This window comes from Felis catus, chromosome B2 (assembly GCF_018350175.1).
Source record: "Felis catus isolate Fca126 chromosome B2, F.catus_Fca126_mat1.0, whole genome shotgun sequence".
Lineage (NCBI taxonomy): Eukaryota > Metazoa > Chordata > Mammalia > Carnivora > Felidae > Felis > Felis catus.
The window spans coordinates 63,179,812-63,197,719 of NC_058372.1; the positions used below are offsets into that span (position 1 = coordinate 63,179,812).

General features: G+C 38.0%; 1 protein-coding gene across 2 annotated transcripts in view; it reads left to right on the top strand.

The window, feature by feature from the left end:
- The window catches only part of COL19A1 (collagen type XIX alpha 1 chain), a 349,696-nt gene that overhangs the window by 245,928 nt on the left and 85,860 nt on the right, over positions 1–17,908 (top strand). For both annotated transcript variants that reach the window (XM_045057717.1, XM_045057718.1), the window contains exon 18: positions 15,461–15,511. In XM_045057717.1, the coding sequence (XP_044913652.1) occupies positions 15,461–15,511 (51 nt within the window). The remainder of the gene's footprint in view (positions 1–15,460; positions 15,512–17,908) is intronic.

Here is a 17,908-nt window from a genome sequence, read left to right on the forward strand (position 1 = left end):
AGGACAGCAGGATAGTGTAAGAAGATAGTGAGGAACCCAGCCCTTCACACTAGTGTCCTCAGGCAATTCACTTAACATTTCCTTGTCTCAGTTTCCTTTTCTGTAAATTTGAAATGATTGCACCTGCCTCATCAACTTCTCGCAGCTGCTGGGAGAAAGAAAAGCAGTGTCATGTATGTGAAGATCTTTCTTGTAAATGAAAAGCTCTAGCTATGTAACTGAGATGCATTCCTATTATTCTGACCATCCATTCACACATATAGTATTGTAGACAGCAGAGATTATCTTGGATCTGTAATTGAACCAACACATTTTTCCTTTTTACAAATTTCCCAAAATCCAGTTAACAAAAATGTGAATTTCTTTCATTGACTTGCTAAAGTAAAATATCCGTGCTCTACATACATATGGAATGCTTATTCTGTATATGTAAATCTACTCATGAAGAGATAGATATGAAAGTTACTCAGAGTCAGGTAATAATAACAACAGGGTCTAAGTATTCTGTGGTGTTTTTTTCCCCTCTGATTTACAGCCTCTTCCTTGCTTGTGGGACTAGTTCATCCATGATCTGAGCTGTTGCATTTTATGAGTCGTGATGTTCTCTAAGTCTCAATTACTATCCTTCACACTCTAATAAAAATTTCTCTTATTCTTTAAAGCAAGTTATCTGCGTAGCATAAGCAATGGAAAATAGTGGCCTGTGTTATGATAATGAGACTTGGAAAGTCGCAAGACTTGAAATGCCTTCATTTATTCAAAGTATTCTGGTTTTTAGTTCCTTTAGAAAAGAGAGGAAAGCAGCTGGAAATGAGGCGGAGCAGGAGGGAAAGCAGGAGAATTTAACTAATGAGCCATTAAAGGAAGTATGTATTAGCCCACCCATTTGACATTAACTTTGCTTCTCATTCATCATCACTGTAAAAGTGTTTATTAAAAACCACATTAATTTTAAAATGTGTTATTATTTCTTTCTGTTACAGGCAGGGCTCTTCATTCCCTTTCTTTTTTTTCTGGCATTGTTTTTGTGCATTGTTTCATTATTGCAGTATGAGAATTGAGCAGTGGGCTCAAATGTGTCACATTTCAGTGCATAGCAATTTATGTTGAAAACAGAAATTCAAGGAATTTGTAACGTGGGGCAGCAGCTCCCTCTACTGTTTCCGCTGGAAAAACTGTAAGCAAAGAAAGGCACTTCATAGCTCTTAAAGGATGTCCAAGCTATGGAATTTTTCGTTTGAGGCTTTAATATAAAGCTACATAATTTTCAAAATTATTTTAAGATTTTTTTTGCAATTTATGCTTATCCTATACTTTAAATACAAATGCTATTTTATCCACCGTCACTTTCAATATGAACTTGACACTCCTGAGGTGAAAACCCTTAGCTCATGGATACCTAAAATGTCCATCTGTTGTAAAATGCTGATAAAACTCTACAGTGATCATTTTGTGGGAGCTGACTCCAATGAAATTCATGCTTCTTTTCTAAAACAACAATATGATTTAAAACAAATACAACCCATGTTGTTTCTGTTTTAGTTTTAACTTCAGTGTAGAACTTCTTTTACTTTGAACGCATGGATCATTGCATGGTTTGAAGGTTATGATTATACTGCCTTATACAGAGTTAGAAGGGTAAATTAGGGTGTAGTATTGAATTCATTTACTCAACAAATACTGATCATCTATCACATGTGAGTCACTATTATAAACATTGAGCATACAGTAGTTTAAAAAAAATACATAGTGGGGTGCCTGGGTGGCTCAGTTGGTTAAGCATCCGACTTCAGCTCAGGTCATGATCTTGTAGTTCATGAGTTTGAGTCCCACATCCGGCTCTGTGCTGACAGCTCAGAGCCTGGACACAGAGCCTGGAGCCTCCTTCGGATTCTGTCCCCACTCTCCGCCCCTCCCCCACTCGCGCCTTGTCTGTCTCTCTCTCAAAAATAAATAAACATTTAAAAAATTTTTTTCAAATAAAAAATACATAGCAACAAACTAACAAGCTGCAGACAAGCTCTCCCTTCAGTAACTTACACTCTGTTGTGTGTTGGGGGTAGTTATGGTTAATAAGCAAGTCAACAGATAGACAAAAACATTTCAGTTTAGCATGAGGTGATACAGGGGAACAAACTGGGCGATATGAGAGTGATTGGGGAGAAAGTTGTTACTCTAGTTAAAATGGTCAAGATGGCATCTCTGAGCATTTAGATGATGTTACTTGAGAAGAAGCATCCCATTTGAGGGTCAGAGCAAGAGCTATCCAACTAGAAAGATCAGGGATTCAAACGTGGGAAAGAGCTTGATGTATTTAATAACATAAAGGAGCTAAGAGAAAAATAGTGCCAGAAAAGGTTTTGGAGCTGAATGGCTTTTAACATGTAGGGCCTTATAAGGGTGGAAGCAGGTGTGTGGGATGGGGGTAGTAATGAGTGGCAAGGAAAATAGCCAGTCACATCTCACTTTTGTAAGTCTTGGGATGGCATTTTTATCTGAGGTGATTAGATTTTTTTTTTTTTGGATCTGATAAAATTACTTTTTCTACTGATAATTCTAGAGGTAACATCATTTTTAGCACATCATTTTTAGTCTTTGCATAGCCTGGGAATAGAGTTGTTTGCTGAGAGAAAACAAGAAAACTGACCAACTTCACATTAGCCCATTTAATTTCAGTCTTGCCTGAATCCAGTAGATACCATGTCTTTCATTAAAGATGGAGACTCTCTTCACATTTAAGTCAGTCTTTCTTTTTCTCCACAACTAGACCTGATGCTTCTTTTGTGCTAGCTTTTGGGTTGGGTCAGATGAGTAATCACAGCAATGAAAATATATGCCCTCAAAACACCATGGTCCTAATGGCTTTCTGCACCTGTACGCCATTATCCATCACTACCCCCAATTTTTAAATCTTCCATCTCCAACTTTATCAACTGTGTCCCAAGAACTCAAGGTACAAAGTTATTGTTTCCAGCATATAGCAAGGTGCACCTCTAAAACATATTAGTACCCCAAATTCTGGACTACTGAATAAAGTGGGTGACAAGAACTGTCTGATTTAAAACATTTAATTTCTGGTTAAAACACCCTGTATGTGACTATGTACATTTTGAGGCTCATCATGTCTAAATGGGAATCCAGTTCATATTCTTAACATCCCTTTAAAAAACCTTGAACTGATCAGGGTTTTATCATATGTCTCAGTTTTCCTTTCAGCAAAGAACCTAAGTCTCTTTGGTCTATTAAATGGCTAAAGGCCATGTACTATAATGATAATCTCTTCAGAGAAAATGAACCTAACCATTTATTTGAGTCAATGGGAATAGTAATTTCACTTCTTAATAAAAATAAGATGACTTCCTCAGATTTAAAAATAAAGACACATAAGACTTATAAAATAGAGACAGACATGGCCAGTTAATCATTTTCATTACCACTTGTCCCCCACTGGGGTCATGGTCCCAGACAAAACAGCTGTTGCCACATTGCTAAAATTCCAGTATCACCTTGTGTGGCCACAGATTACATAGACTTGCATGTGAGGCAGCTGGGGGTTTCAGGTTGACAATTTGAAAACTAGCACTTGGGCTCAGTTGCACAATTACTTCTCTTTTTCTGTCCATATGAACAGCAGCAATAGGACAGTATTAGCCACTTTCTGACTTTCTAAGTTTTTTACTAATGACACCTACACTCTGGAGGAAAAGGATTTTATCTTCTTATAGCCACTGACTTTTCTCGTCTTGGATCATGTTATTGAACCAACTATTAAGACTTCTGAATTGACAGGCATTATGTATTGCAATGATGGGACAAAATATGTGATATCCTTGATATATGGTCACTAAACTGGTTATTAGGTGGGCCAGTACATAGATTAAGCACCATTTCTTTGTGGTAGATAAACGCTAAGGTTTTAATAAATCTGATTGTCCGTTGAGAGAGATTCAGAATGGGAGACTTGTTTCCTGAATAATCTTACAGTTTGTATTTGATGATATCATTTCCAAAATCATCTCTGTAAAGTATTTAATTTTACCACTGTATGACTCTGTGAGGTAGGCAAGAAAAGATTATCTCCATTTTAACCATAAGAAAACTCTAGGCCTTGAGAAATAGGGGCTTACCTAACTCCATGCAGTCAGTTTTCTCTGCACAGCTACTACTAGTAGAAAACTGTTTGGATCAAAAGTGATTAGAGAAGCAACAAATTTTCATTATTTATCTGGAGGATCTGAAACATGGAAGGAAATATTATAGAAAATTAGACTTGAAGGGCCTTCAGCTATATCTGTAATTTCATTAAAAAGTAAAAAGATCTGAAGCAAATACAGCAAATGGTTAGAATCTAACATCATTGGATTGTGGATTCATGTTATTTTCTATACTTTTCAGCTCGCTTGAAATATCCCAAATTTGTTGTAGGAAACAGGAAAAACATCCTACGGGCTAGGTTAATGTCAGGGTAATATCACCAATAACTTCCCTGGCGTAAAGTGTCAGCATCTTCTCTTTTGCCTGAAATCCTTTGGAGGGGCTGTTTTAAAAATAAAATAAGTATTTTTTTCTAGAATTTAACTGAATGTACCCTTTGTAACCATGGTATTCAGTTAAGCCAAAAATCATCATTTGCAGATTTATCATTACTACAACCTATAGATCAGAGAGAATCCTTGATGTCACACATTCGAATTGAAATTAGAGACTATAATCACACCAAAATGGAACCTACAGATTGTTCATTTTGTTTTTTGTCAGACTGTCCAGAATGTCCCCAACTATTCGGATTTTGCACGAGCTCTCGGCCGCTGTGTAACTTGGCAGTGTATAAGCCAGTGCCATCAGCCTGGTTATCTTAAGTCCCAAGCAGTTTGCCTGGAAATCACATTTTCTCTGCACAGGAAGTGTTGTCATTCTACCAGCATTTTTAAAGAGAGTAAATGTTATCACTTTATTACAGTAAACGAAAGCTCAAAGCATTGATAGGTGCAGGCTGTGTAAGCCAGATTCCCTTCTGGTTTAGGGGCTTATGGGGAGATTCCCGAGGTCACACAAGGGGGTGGAGGCACAACTTGTTCTCCAAGTATGGTTTTTGTTGGTGGTGAGCTTTGGGGGACGCCACTGGATATAAGTAATTTGTTTCACACACCTCCATTCTTACTAGTTTTCATACCCCTGTGGTTTTTATCACCTTGTGCTGGGTCAGTGATGTTGTTCCTGTGGGTGGCAAGCCACTCTCAAGATTCCTGCTGCTCCTGATATTGCAGGGAGCTGACAAATGATATTTTTCCTTTTGCAGGACATACTGCAGAGAGATGAGTATGAAACATTTTATGGATGGATAAGCAGAATAGCTGTGTTAGGGGAGGAATCATTATTTTTCTAACCATTATGCTACAGAAATCAGTCAAAAGTGTCCCAGATTATCAACAATGCAGCGGGTTTTATACCAATTAGATTGATTTGTTTCACTGTATCAGGAAAAATAAGCTCCTTGGAAAACGATTTTTGTCTCCCTTGGAAAATAAAGTGTTAAAAACTTATGAGCTTCATAGCATAATTTAGAAAATCTGCTTTTATGAAATGGGTTAATTATACCCATTGAGCGCATTCACTGTCACAGTCTCACCCTCCCACTCTTGTTCCAAAATGACAAGTAAAACCAGGGACTGTGCAGTTTTGGAAAACAATCAGGTCACATATTGAGTATTTTGCTTATTCATACAACCATAAACTGCCTATGCTTGAGTTCCCTCAATTACACAGCTCAGTATGCAGGCCAGAAGAGACAAGCCCAGCTCAAGTGAGCACTTCCTGGAATACACAGAGGAATGAGTTTGAAAAATGTCCAAAGTGGCAGATGTGAAAAATTCCCATTCAAGATCCAGAAGCTGCTTTTGCTGCAATTCCTCACCTGTTATTCGCACTGTGTCTGAACTTCTGAACCAGGGATGCTGGCAATATCTTGGATTGAGACACTTAAAAGCTATTGATCTTTCAAAGTATGGTGCAGGTATATGCCCCTGTGGTGGGGGAAACTGGCTGAGGCAAGAGAAGATCATGGATCACAGTGTTGCTCAGAATTTCCAGAGATTCACCAAGAATGAATGTGTGGCTGCTGGCTTCTAACAGAAGTGTTACTTTTGTTAGAGGAGGTCCCCAAAAGATGTCCTTGATGAAGTGAATTGTTGTGTCACTTAAATCCTTTAGATTTCGAGAATGCTAATACACAGATTTCTCTTCCACAACAAATACAATAGCGCTATTGTAGTTTTATTTGAAGGGTATTTCATTTTCTCTACTAAGTGTGACAACTTTCCATGACTGTTCTTCAGTGCAATTTCACGCTCATAAGAATTTCAGCCTCCCAAGCAGTATTACTCTCCTGGTTGGTCTTTTCCCACTAATTACAATCATTTTTTTATTTTTTTATTTTCTTCTATCATCTCATAAATACTAGGACTCTTTACCCCTCATTTGGTGTCATTTGAATTTCAAAACTTATTTAAGGGGTGCCTGGATGACTCAGTCCCTTAAGTTTCCAACTTGATTTCAGCTCAGGTCATGATCTTATCATTCTTGAGATCGACCCCAAGTCCCTGTCAGGCTCTGGGCTGACAGCACAGAGCCTGCTTGGGACTCTCTCTCTCCCTCTGTCTCTGCCCCTCCTCTGCTCATACTTCCACTCTCCTAAAATAAATAAATAAACGTTTTTAAAAAGTTATTTAAGATGCTGATCACCATTGCCAACCCCCCCCAGAAATCATCCTCTCTTTCTCTCTCTCTAATCTAAGCCCTCCATGATTTTAACATTTCTTGTGTCTACATGTGGTTCCTCTCTCTTCTCCTTATGCTTCTTCCAGTCTGGTCACTTTCCTCTTGATCTCTTCTTGGCATCCAAATCTTAGAAAATATGTGTCTACACCATGTCTCATAGCTCTGTTTGTCTGTTTGCTTGGCCCTTACTGATTCTGTATCTCATTAAGAGATTCTGTGATGTTTTATCATTGAATTCCCTACTTGATTCTTTTAACCAGCTTTAAGATAATTGATATTTTATTTTCCTATCTGGCATCCCTCTCACTGTGAAGCAGATAAAGGAAAGAGTTAAAATTTCAAAGCTATGAGGTCAGGCTGACTTGGAGTCTAGCTCTCATCAACTAGGTGTGTGACCTTGGGTAAGAAAGTTAACGTTTTGTATATGTAAAATAAAGATAATGCCTACCTCATTGGATTGTTGTAAGAACAAAATGCAATTACATATGCCCCAGATACACAGTTACTATCAAAGCATAACTATATTTACTTATTAATATTATTATCATTAGTCCATTTTATCTTTCTCTGCTTATTATTTTCATCTTTCTTTCCCTGGATTTCGCCCAGCTGCTACCATTTCTGAAGTGAAAGTGTTGATACCTTCCCCAATTCATGCATTGTCATTCTCATATAACGTTTTTTTCTATCTGCTTTGCTCCTCTCCTGTTTTTCTCTGTTCAGGTCTTTACAGAGTAAACTTCATTTAAGAATGTTAATCTAAGTATATACATTGACATATTCATCATCCAAAAAAAAAAAACTCAGTATATTCAATATTCAGTGTGGATGAAAACATCTATTTCAGGATGAGGGCACTTTCAATTTCATGATTGTGTCTTTGTGTATTGGCCAAACAAATGAAATATGTCCTGCTTAGCTTGAAACCAGAGTTTTACCTGAGCTTATTCTCCCTGAGTCCTCGCCTCTTACAGTCAAAGTTAATACTAAGACTTAATTCAAAAGAAGTAACTCCATTTCTCAGGACCATGTGCCAGAAACCAAGAGGACTGGGCTGATGGTGGTATAAACAAAGAATTGGCCTTCAAGATTCTCATCCTCTCTCTTCTGTCTCCCTTTGTCTTTTGGCGCTATCTTCTCCTGTCCCTACTCCCCACGTACCATCCCTTTACTCCTCCCCTTCTCTGCCCCATTCAACTTGCTCTCAAGAAATATTTAATAAATGATTCATAAGAATATATTAGAATGGAACAACTCTTAGACTTGGTTCTACCATTTGCTTATTGTGTGATATAGGGGAAAATCTCTGTTTTTTTCATCTTACGAAGAATATAATAATACCCACTTCAGTTATTATAAAAATCAAATAAGATAGTGTGTTTTGCAATCACATTACCCTGCCATCCAAGAAAATACATGAAAACAAATTTAAAATTACACAGAGTTGGGAGTGCCTGGATGGCTCAATCCGTTAAGCATCTGGTTGTGGGTTTCAGCTCAGGTCATGATCTCAAAAGTTTGTGAGTTTGAACCCTGTGTCAGACTCTGTGCTGACAGTGCAGAGACTGCTTGGGATCCTCTGTCTCCTTCTCTCTGCTCCTGCCCTGCTCATGATCTCTTTTTTTTTTCTTTTTTCTTTTCTTTATTTATTTTTAATTTCTTTCTTTATTTCCCTGGATTTCTTTATTTATTTTTCTTTCTTTATTTATTTTTAATTTATATCCAAATTAGTTAGCATAGAGTGCAACAATGATTTCAGGGTTAGAGTCCTTAATGCCCCTTACCCATTTAGCCCATCCCCCCCTCCCACAACCCCTCCAGTAACCCTCTGTTTGTTCTCCATATTTAAGAGTCGTGCCCTGCTCAGAATCTCTTAATCTCTCTCTCTCAAAACAAATAAATACACTTTAAAAAAAGGAATTATACAAAGTTATATATATGAAGCATTAGTATTACATCTCCCAGGAACATTTGCATTTGAGCTGGTGATAAAACCAAACAAATAAATTAAACTTTCAGGGGCACCTGGGTGGCTCAGTCAGTTAAGCATATGACTTTGGCTCAGGTCATGATCTCATAGCATGTGAGTTCAAACCCTGTGTCAGGCTCTGCACTGACAGCTCAGAGCCTGGAGCCTGCTTCCTATTCAGTGTCTCCCTCTCTCTCTGTCCCTCCTCCACTCACACTCTGTCTCTGTCTCTCAAAAATAAATAAACATTAAAAATTGTTAATAAAATAAAATAAATCAAACTTTCTCTATGCAGTGTTAGGCATAAACCAGGAAGAAGGTAACATATTTTCACCTATAGGGGCTCCTCTCCAGGTCCTTGAATTTTACCTACTACATACTGTCTGGCTACATTCCCATTGTAATCCTAAAAAGGAGAGCTTGAGATATCTATGTTGAAATGTAAATCTTCTCCTGGCTTCAGAAATCATTATTTTGTAGTTTGAGAGTTTTCAGCAATTTTGAGCCGTGGGGGCTGGGAGTGTTGATATCTACTTAGTCACTAAAAATTTGTAGCAGAAGCATAGCATTTTCAGAAAACTAATCCATTATAAAATTACAACCGTTTAACTTACATAATTAAATCCTGAGGGACAATGAAAAAAATTTCATTTAGAGCAAATATTTAAGATAAAAAAAAGGTTCTATGTTTAAAAGAAAGAATTGATTTCCCAAATATTTTCTATCTAAAGAGTATTATTGATTTTTCTCTCAGAGTTAGGACACAACTTTCTATGTTGTAATTTTGCTCAAAAATCCATCCATAAGCTTTTTTCTACTTAACTAGAGCTCACTGCAGCTTTGTTTTCAATTATTTAGCCATATTCTTAGATTAATCTAAATCTGTTGGCCCTGTATTCTAGGGGTTTGGAAGCAGCAAAACTTCTGCTAGTTTTGCTACCATTTCTGGCTGAAACCAAAACCAACAAGCAAGAAGTTAGCTTTCCCCTCAAATTTTTTTCTTGTAGAAATAACAATTCTTTTTTTTGTATCTTTCTAAAATTTTATTTGAGAAAGAAAGTGCATGCATGCCAGAGAAGGGGCAGAGGGAAGGGGAGAGAGAGATTCCTAAGCAGGCTCCACACTCAGCATGGAGCCCAACATGGGGCTTAATTCCATGACCCTGGGATCATTACCTGAGCCAAAATCAAGTCAAGCACTCAACCGACTGAGCCACCCAGGCACCCCTCTTGTAGAAATAATAATTCTATTGAGTTTGGCAAACCTTTGTGGGGAGGGGAAAGGTACTATGTACCACATCTTGAGTTATAATCAGATTAAAAAAAGGTTAAAACTCCTTGTTTCATTCCAACTGGAAAGACAGTGTACCAAACCCACATAATCAGTGTAAATATGCTTTATATATACTAGGTTATATATGATATTATAGATGGAACTACATAAGAGAAAACCTTAGCTTTTCCAGCGACTACTATATATTGAAATATGCTTCATCTTACCATTCGTATGAATAACTTTAGGCTTCCTAATTATACTTTAACCAAAGGAAAAATAATTACTGTTCTCTTCTTTTTCTACCAGCCATTAGAAACTGAAAATATTTCTTGAAAATTAGCCCAAATGACTTTCAATAACAAACCTTCAATCTGTTCTTACTGCAAAGCTATTTTTTAGCATGTTTTGAAGAGAGTTGACTAGTACATTTTTCTTCACAGAGGTTTTGGTATTTCAAAGGTTGCAACTGAAATTAATTGGAAACCCACAGGGCTAGAAGGCAGTTTTGTATAACCTGAAAATATGTATTTGTGAATCCTGAAAGGAGTCCTTAATAAGAGATTGAACAGCAATGGTGCATGGAGATAAGTGGCACCCAGATGGCTCAAGGAGGCTTAGTCAGCAGTTAGGAAAAACTAAGGGATGCTTTTAGAGAAAAGGAAAACAGGAAAATGGTTCAGAGAGGAAGATCGGAGAGGAGGTAGAGTAACTGTGGAATCATAGAGATTTTGATTCAGAATACTAGGGTGTGATAAAGCTGAATCAAAAGGTCTTAGCCCTGACTTGCATAGAGATCTTACACCAAAGACCAGGGAAGGGGACTGGGAGAGGGGCAGGGGAGGCGGCGGGGAGGCAAAAGTAGAGTTCTTTGACCTCTGTGTACTACATGAACTGAAAAGTGGAAGTACAGCCAAGACCACGTCTGAAGAGTGTGGTTTTTAACACACTACTCTTCCTATCTTTTAAACTTTGGGAATCTGCAGCCAAAACTGAAATCTACAAAGAGGATGATAATACAAATAGCTCATCATTTTCACACCATGCATTTGATGACACTGGTTTCAGACATCACGATGTTTCATGATGCTTCTCTGTTTTCCACCTCTAGCAAGATTTTAGAAAACAAAACAAAACTCAATGGTATAAACGATTGCTGAGAGTATATACTCCCAAATTAACTGCAGCATCAATTCACTTCACACCAGGTATGGTTCTATGCAGTAGGAAACAACATCAGGATCTCTACCCATACCAGGTTTATGGACCTCTCAGATAATTACACATGAGCCCAGTTGGGTTCTGAACAAGTGTGTCTCCCTGGACTTCATGAGCATTTTAAAGCTGCTCTGTAATTGTATACTCATCACATTAACCAAGATGTCCTATGTCTCCCAACCCAATACAGGCAGAGTGAAGCAGAGCTGCCTAAAAGACAGACAGACATCGTAAAGGCATGATTTCTGTATGTCTACATGTAGGCTACTATCACGAGCAAGATATTGGGACATTTTTTTCTTTCCATAATCCTTCAACTGTTTTTCCTAGTGGAGTTGCTTGTTAGCCAAGGCTTATGTGCCCTCCATAGCTAGCTTCCATTCTCCACTGGGCATGGGTCATCTAAGCAACTCCTTGATGAGTCCTCATAAATGCAGACCTCAGAGAAAGTGACCTCTCAAGTGGAGCATCTACTAACACCATGTGGTGCCAGGAGACCTGTCACTTACCACAAGTCTTTAACTTCTCCTTCCTCAGAGTTGATTGATAGTCTATAAGACTGACAGCTCTTACTAAACTTGGAAACAAATGTCTTGTTGGATCTTCGCCAGCCATGCATTGTACCAGAATAGCAAATAGGAAAATAGCACATCTCTTGGGGATGTGGCTCCAGAACAGCCAGTTCCAAGACCCCACGGTCTATGTTGGTCTTCCAACAATAAACAGAGAGTTGCTCTCCACATTTGTATGCATAGTGTTTCTCTGTAGTCACTGTCCCCACACTGAGGTGGTTTCTTTTTGCCAGTTTCAGAACAACCCAGTGAGCCATTGCCACACTGACTGTAGTCAGGTCAGAGGTAGACTGCCTGAGGACTCTATACTGGAGTCTTCTTTCAGTCACCTCACAGTTTCTTTAGCCCTCAGGGAGAATTTGTGTAAAGTATTGCCTTCAGGGTAGACTGTTAACTGTAAATCTCTGTTACATTAAACTTGGAATCTGTGATACCCAGTGTATCCTCCTGACTAAAAGAACAAGAAAGAAAATGTCACCATAAATGCTCATCAGCAGATAAAGTAGTAGAGCCTAAAACTTTAGACTGACCCCATTTGGAGCACTACTTTGTGGATATGACATTTTATGGCAAGAATAGAACATATAAAATTGTGGAAGTAATTTTTATAGGTTTATTAATGCTGTGTATATCTGAATAATATTGTTCAAACTTTTCTATTGGCCAGAGTCTCTGTTCAGTGAGTTGTGCTCTTGATTTTGTTTTAAGAGGGAGGAGCAGTGCAGAGCCCTCCTGCCCTGCCCCTAGTGGTGTGCTCAACAGCAAGATCAGGATCCTGGATAAGGAATATTTTCTGGGTTTATGTAACACAGCTATACACTGTGAGGACATAACCAGTCTGTAAAAGATCAGACCTAATTCTCACCCATTTTTTTCTTTTCTTTTTTTTTAATTTTTTTAATGTTTATTTATCTTTGAGAGATAGAAAGAGAGTGAGTGGGAGAGGGACAGAGAGAGAGGGAGACAGAATCCAAAGCAGGCTCCAGGCTCTGAGCTGTCAGCACAGAGCCCAGTGAAAGGCTCAGACTTGTGAACCGTGAGATCATGACCTGAGCAGAAGCCAGACACTTAACCCACTGGGCCACCCAGGTGCCCCTCACCCAATTTTTTCCATCCTGTTATTTTTACTATTCTCATCCATGCTTCTACCTGTTCTGTGCCATGTAACCCCTACCATGCTGTTCACTCTCCTGTTTATTTTTCCTTCCTTATTTTTGTCTTCCAGAGCCCCCTTTATGAAGTCCCCCACTTCTTATATCCTTTGACCACCCCCTCTCCCAACCTCTGCAAACAAAGATCAGATGCATTTTGAGTAAAGCTGTGGGTTGAGAGGAATTGGGGGGAATATTTAGGCATAATATCCCTATCATGGGTTGCAAGAATGTATCAAGAAAGATGGGAGATGCAAAGAATAGTTAGAGGGACCTCCTTCATCTACCTGGTGGGACTACATCTAAAGACAAAGTGCTTCTGTCTTCCCCTCCTGCCTTAATCACAGCATGGGCTCACAAGAAGTGCTAAATACAAGTTCTGTTGTTTTTTTTTTCAATTTCTGTATGTTAAGTAGAACATAGAAGAGTGATCACCCATGTACTCTGGGGCACAGTTAACATGATTGAAAAAAATTACTACCAAAATTATTTTAGGCTGAGAGTCTGCTTTCAAATTAAGATAAGAGAGTAGATGAGAACTGAGTTTGGGTCCAGCTCCCTATGTTAAATATTAGCCCTGCCACTTAGCAGTGGTGTGACCTTGGGCCAGTTAGCAATTTCTAACCCTCCATTTCTGTATCTGTGAATTGGAAATAATGATGGTAGTTACCTCTCAGTGTCACTGTAGGGATTAAATGAGTTAATGCACATAAAATGTCTGGTATAATGCCTGGCCCAGAGTAAATCCTGTATCAGTGTTTGCTATTCTTATTTGATTGATTCTTCTGCTCTATTTGAGAGACTGTATTATTCTGCTATATTTGGGATCATTAATTATAATTAATACATTCAATGAGGATGAATGTGTATGAAGCTAAATTTACCCACCACATAACTGATTGGTGGGTATCTAATTGGCCATATTATCAACACACAATCAACATTCACTAAATGCTTACTATGCATATACCCATATGCTACCTATTGATGCTACTACATATGGTGTCTAACATTTCTCCTTGCCTCATTATGTAGCTGCAGAAGGATCAATGTGTAAAGAATCTCATGTTCCCTGATTTTCAGAATGAGTGTTTAGTTTGCATCTTCTAGGCTAGAAACTTTCTTACAACTCCCAACCCAACTTTCTCTTCCCTCATTACTTCATCTAACTGACCTAGAATACACAAAGCTGGCTGATAGAAAAAGAACGTGAAAAAAATATAGTGCCATGAGAATTCTTTTCTGACATTAGCTCTGTTTTTATTTCAGCAAGGTAACAGCATCGTTTGTCTTTCCAATCATACTCAGCTCTGTTACTCGTGAGGCCTATTATTTTCTCAAGAGTTATATCAACCTGCTTGCAGACATCCATCATTACATCTTTGTGTCTTCTGTATTTAGTGACACAATACAAAGGTTCCACATTAGGAGAGATCTTCAGACACAAGCTGTTCATAAGGAATACCAGTCATAAATGTTAACTGATGTTAATTTTTTTTAATATACTTAAGGTGTTACCTGTATCATTGAGTACAGCTAGTAATTGTTCCTTACGATTTTCTTCCGTTTTCAAAGTTTTTAATTCCTTTTTAACTAAAATAATTTTTGTATAACAGTGATGTTTGATTTGCTCACCCTTAATTTTTCTTTGTATTGTTTTCTGAGGTAAAATGTAAAGAACTTTGCCTCTGAAATATTTTCTCTCCTCTGAGGAGTTTTCGAGGTCTAGATGAAATATGCAGCCTCTTTTCTGACATTGCTGACTCTCTCTTGGCTTGAACCACTTGATTTAAAATAATGCTAAGCTTTGTATTTTCTTATGGCTCTCTCTCCCCAAAATGTAATCCCTGAAAACTCAGAGACTCTTCTCTTTTTCTCTATCTGGAATTTTTAGGGACGGACAGATGTCTTCTTCCCTGTCTACCCAAAGCTCAGCATAGTGCTTGGTGAACATTCCATGTCAGCTGAAAACCACAAGCATTTCAATATCTTAAGTCTGATGTTTTTGAACAGACATCTTTTTCTGCCCTGAATGTCCATGTGCAGCCATTTTCACTCAACTAATTGAGACGAATAAAGTAATAGAAAAAATATTTTCCCCTATTTTCTAAGTTAACACAGGGGCACACATTTCTATAATATATTGATCAAAGCCCTGTGAAAAGTGTCAAAAATAAACTGAAGCTACTACCTCTTCCCTGGAGGAGTTTTATGGGTGCGATATTTTTTAATAAAGAATGTGCTGATGGCTGACCTTCTGGTAAAATGTTACACGTTCCCACTTAGGACCCCTCTTTGGATTCATGCAGGATTTAACCTAGAGATACCTTTAGAAACCTGAAAAGCTAATGCCCTTGTAATTCTCTATTAATTAGAATATTTGACTAAACACGCTCTTCCTTTTTTCTGAACTGGAAGATTCCGAGAATTCTTAGATACATTCTTTAAATTCACATTGTTCTGGTGTTTACATATTTATCTTTGATTTATTTCTAATACAGGGACCTCCTGGAATACAAGGAGTACAACAGACTCTTGGATATCATAACAATGTATGTATGGCTTCTTTTTTTTTCACATCTTATACACACAGAGATTTTATGTGATCATGTATTTGGAAAAAGAAAACATTAATTCCTAAGTGTTCAGACTTTGAAACATAATCGCATGTAGTTAATATCTTTCTGCACTGAAAGTATGTTTCAAAAAAATGTATTTTACTCAGCATCTTTTTACAAAACCAGGATATTATTTTTATAAATTAAAAAAAATTACTTCAAAGTTTGCAAAACGTCATGCAAAAAACTAATGCAAAAACCATGTTTCACCATCTATACTGCCATATGTCCAGTTTCTCTTGGGGTAGAAATAGATTGTTTGCTGCCTTGAAGCTTGAGGAGCACAGTAGGTGATGGATTTCTCATCAAAACCAATCACTGCTATGCCAAAACCTCAAGCAAACTTTACATACCATAGGCCGACTAGGAGTCTCCCACCTTTCAGGGAGGAGCCACTTTTAATGGGAGCCGCTTCCCCAAGGTTTTTAAATTGCAATCAAGATAGATGGAATATTGACCTGGTGGTACCTGAGTAGCAGAAAGTAAGACAGTTTTACTTTCTGTTTTCCAAGGAAAAAGTGGGTGCTGGCAATGACATAAGACCCAGAGACCTAAGTGAAACCATTGATTGACTCCTCATTTAATAAGTATTTGAGGTCTGATCACTCAGAGTGAGGCATTCTATTCACTGACTAGGATCCCTTCTAAACCTGATAGCTTATTGTTGATACTTTGTGGTGAATAATGGTGCCCCTATACAAAAACAAATTCAAGGATACCCCCTTTCTGTCTCTCCTCTATGTTCTTGCTTTCCCTTTTTATAAATTCCTCTGGCTGCTGTCATTCTTCTCTGTTTAGAAATCTCAGAGAGATGCTATGTGCCAGCAAAGGCCCTGAAGATAGCAGGTGCTCAGAAAAATGTTTATTAAATGATGAGCTAATGAGTTTTAAAAATCCCAATTCTTCTTTGATCAGATTGCACTCAACATAAAGACTGTGGAAAGTGTGGAAGGCTTGTTACACTTCCTAAGTGATCCTGTCTTATATTTTCTCATTTACTTAGGTTTTCTAGGGAGTATTCTACTAGGAAGGATGTTTGGGGTATATTTTATGATTCTTTATTAAACATTTTTCTGAATAGATCTATACCGGCTTTTTTAAAACATTAGGGCTTGGAACAAGTGGGAAAAAAAGTGAAGCGTATCTAAAATTAATCAGTTAAAGTACAATGCTTTTGTGTAATGACATCTAGTGTCACAAAACAGGATTTATCATAAATGTTTCAAAATAATGAGAATGAGTTGGCTCTGATGTCACAGTGTCAGCTAGAAAAACTTAAAGAGCACACTCTATTACTATCACCTTTGGTATAAAATTTACCAAGTTGCTACTCAGCTACTTAAATATTTGCTATCCCTTGCAAAACTTTTAAAGCTCACATCTTCACAGGTCTCCCAACACTACTTCTATATATAGTTTATCTTGCCGATGAGTCAGTTTTTCCCCTTAAATGAAGACATATGAAGCATTTATATTTTAGTCTAAAGTTGAGAATGTAAATTTTTAACTTGAAGGTTATATTTCAAAAAAAAAAGGGGGGGGGGGGGGGTGGGGGCTGACCAAAGCAGGCAAGTGGAGAATCTTGCTAGTAGCAAACTTCGTAGTACTTTGAAGTTAGCTATTGTCTGGCCCAAAATAACTCCAGCTATGTATCCTTATTGCCTTTACAGGACTGAGGCTCACAAGTATTTAGTCCACAAGTGCTCAAAATGTGGCTTTGAAGCTGGAGTCTTCCTGGTTAGAGAGGAGAGACCATAGCTTTTCTTCCCCCAAATGATGCACTATAGCCACTTAGCATCAAAAGACTTTAGACCCATCTGAGATTTAATGGAAGGTAGCTTCCCAAAAACTTTACTCTGTTTCACTCTGAGAGTAGTTAGTTAGGCCTGTTAGATGAGCCCCACCAGAATGGTTGGAGGAGGTAGGGCCCACGTTCTCAGTACCTACACTGACCAATATTTCTGGATGGTAACCACTTCATCCCCACCCACAGCTTCACAAAGGAAAGGGCCAAGTGTGCCATGAGCAGCGAGATGCGTGTTTTCATTTAGCAGTGACTTCACCCACCTGCCCCATCTGTTTTGGATACTGAGGTGGTTTCATTTTGCATTTCATTGCATGCCTGGTGGTCTGGCTGTAGCTTAGGAGAGCGAAAGAGACAGAGGAACATAAATGAAACTTTCTTAGATATGAAATAATGGACCATGTATTGAGACATATAAAGTAACATTCCAAGGTTAAAATAATCATCCCTTTTAAATTGGCATTGATTTATGTAATGTCTGCACTTGAGCTCTGGACCTCAGCAACTCAGCTCCCAGTTGTGCAGCC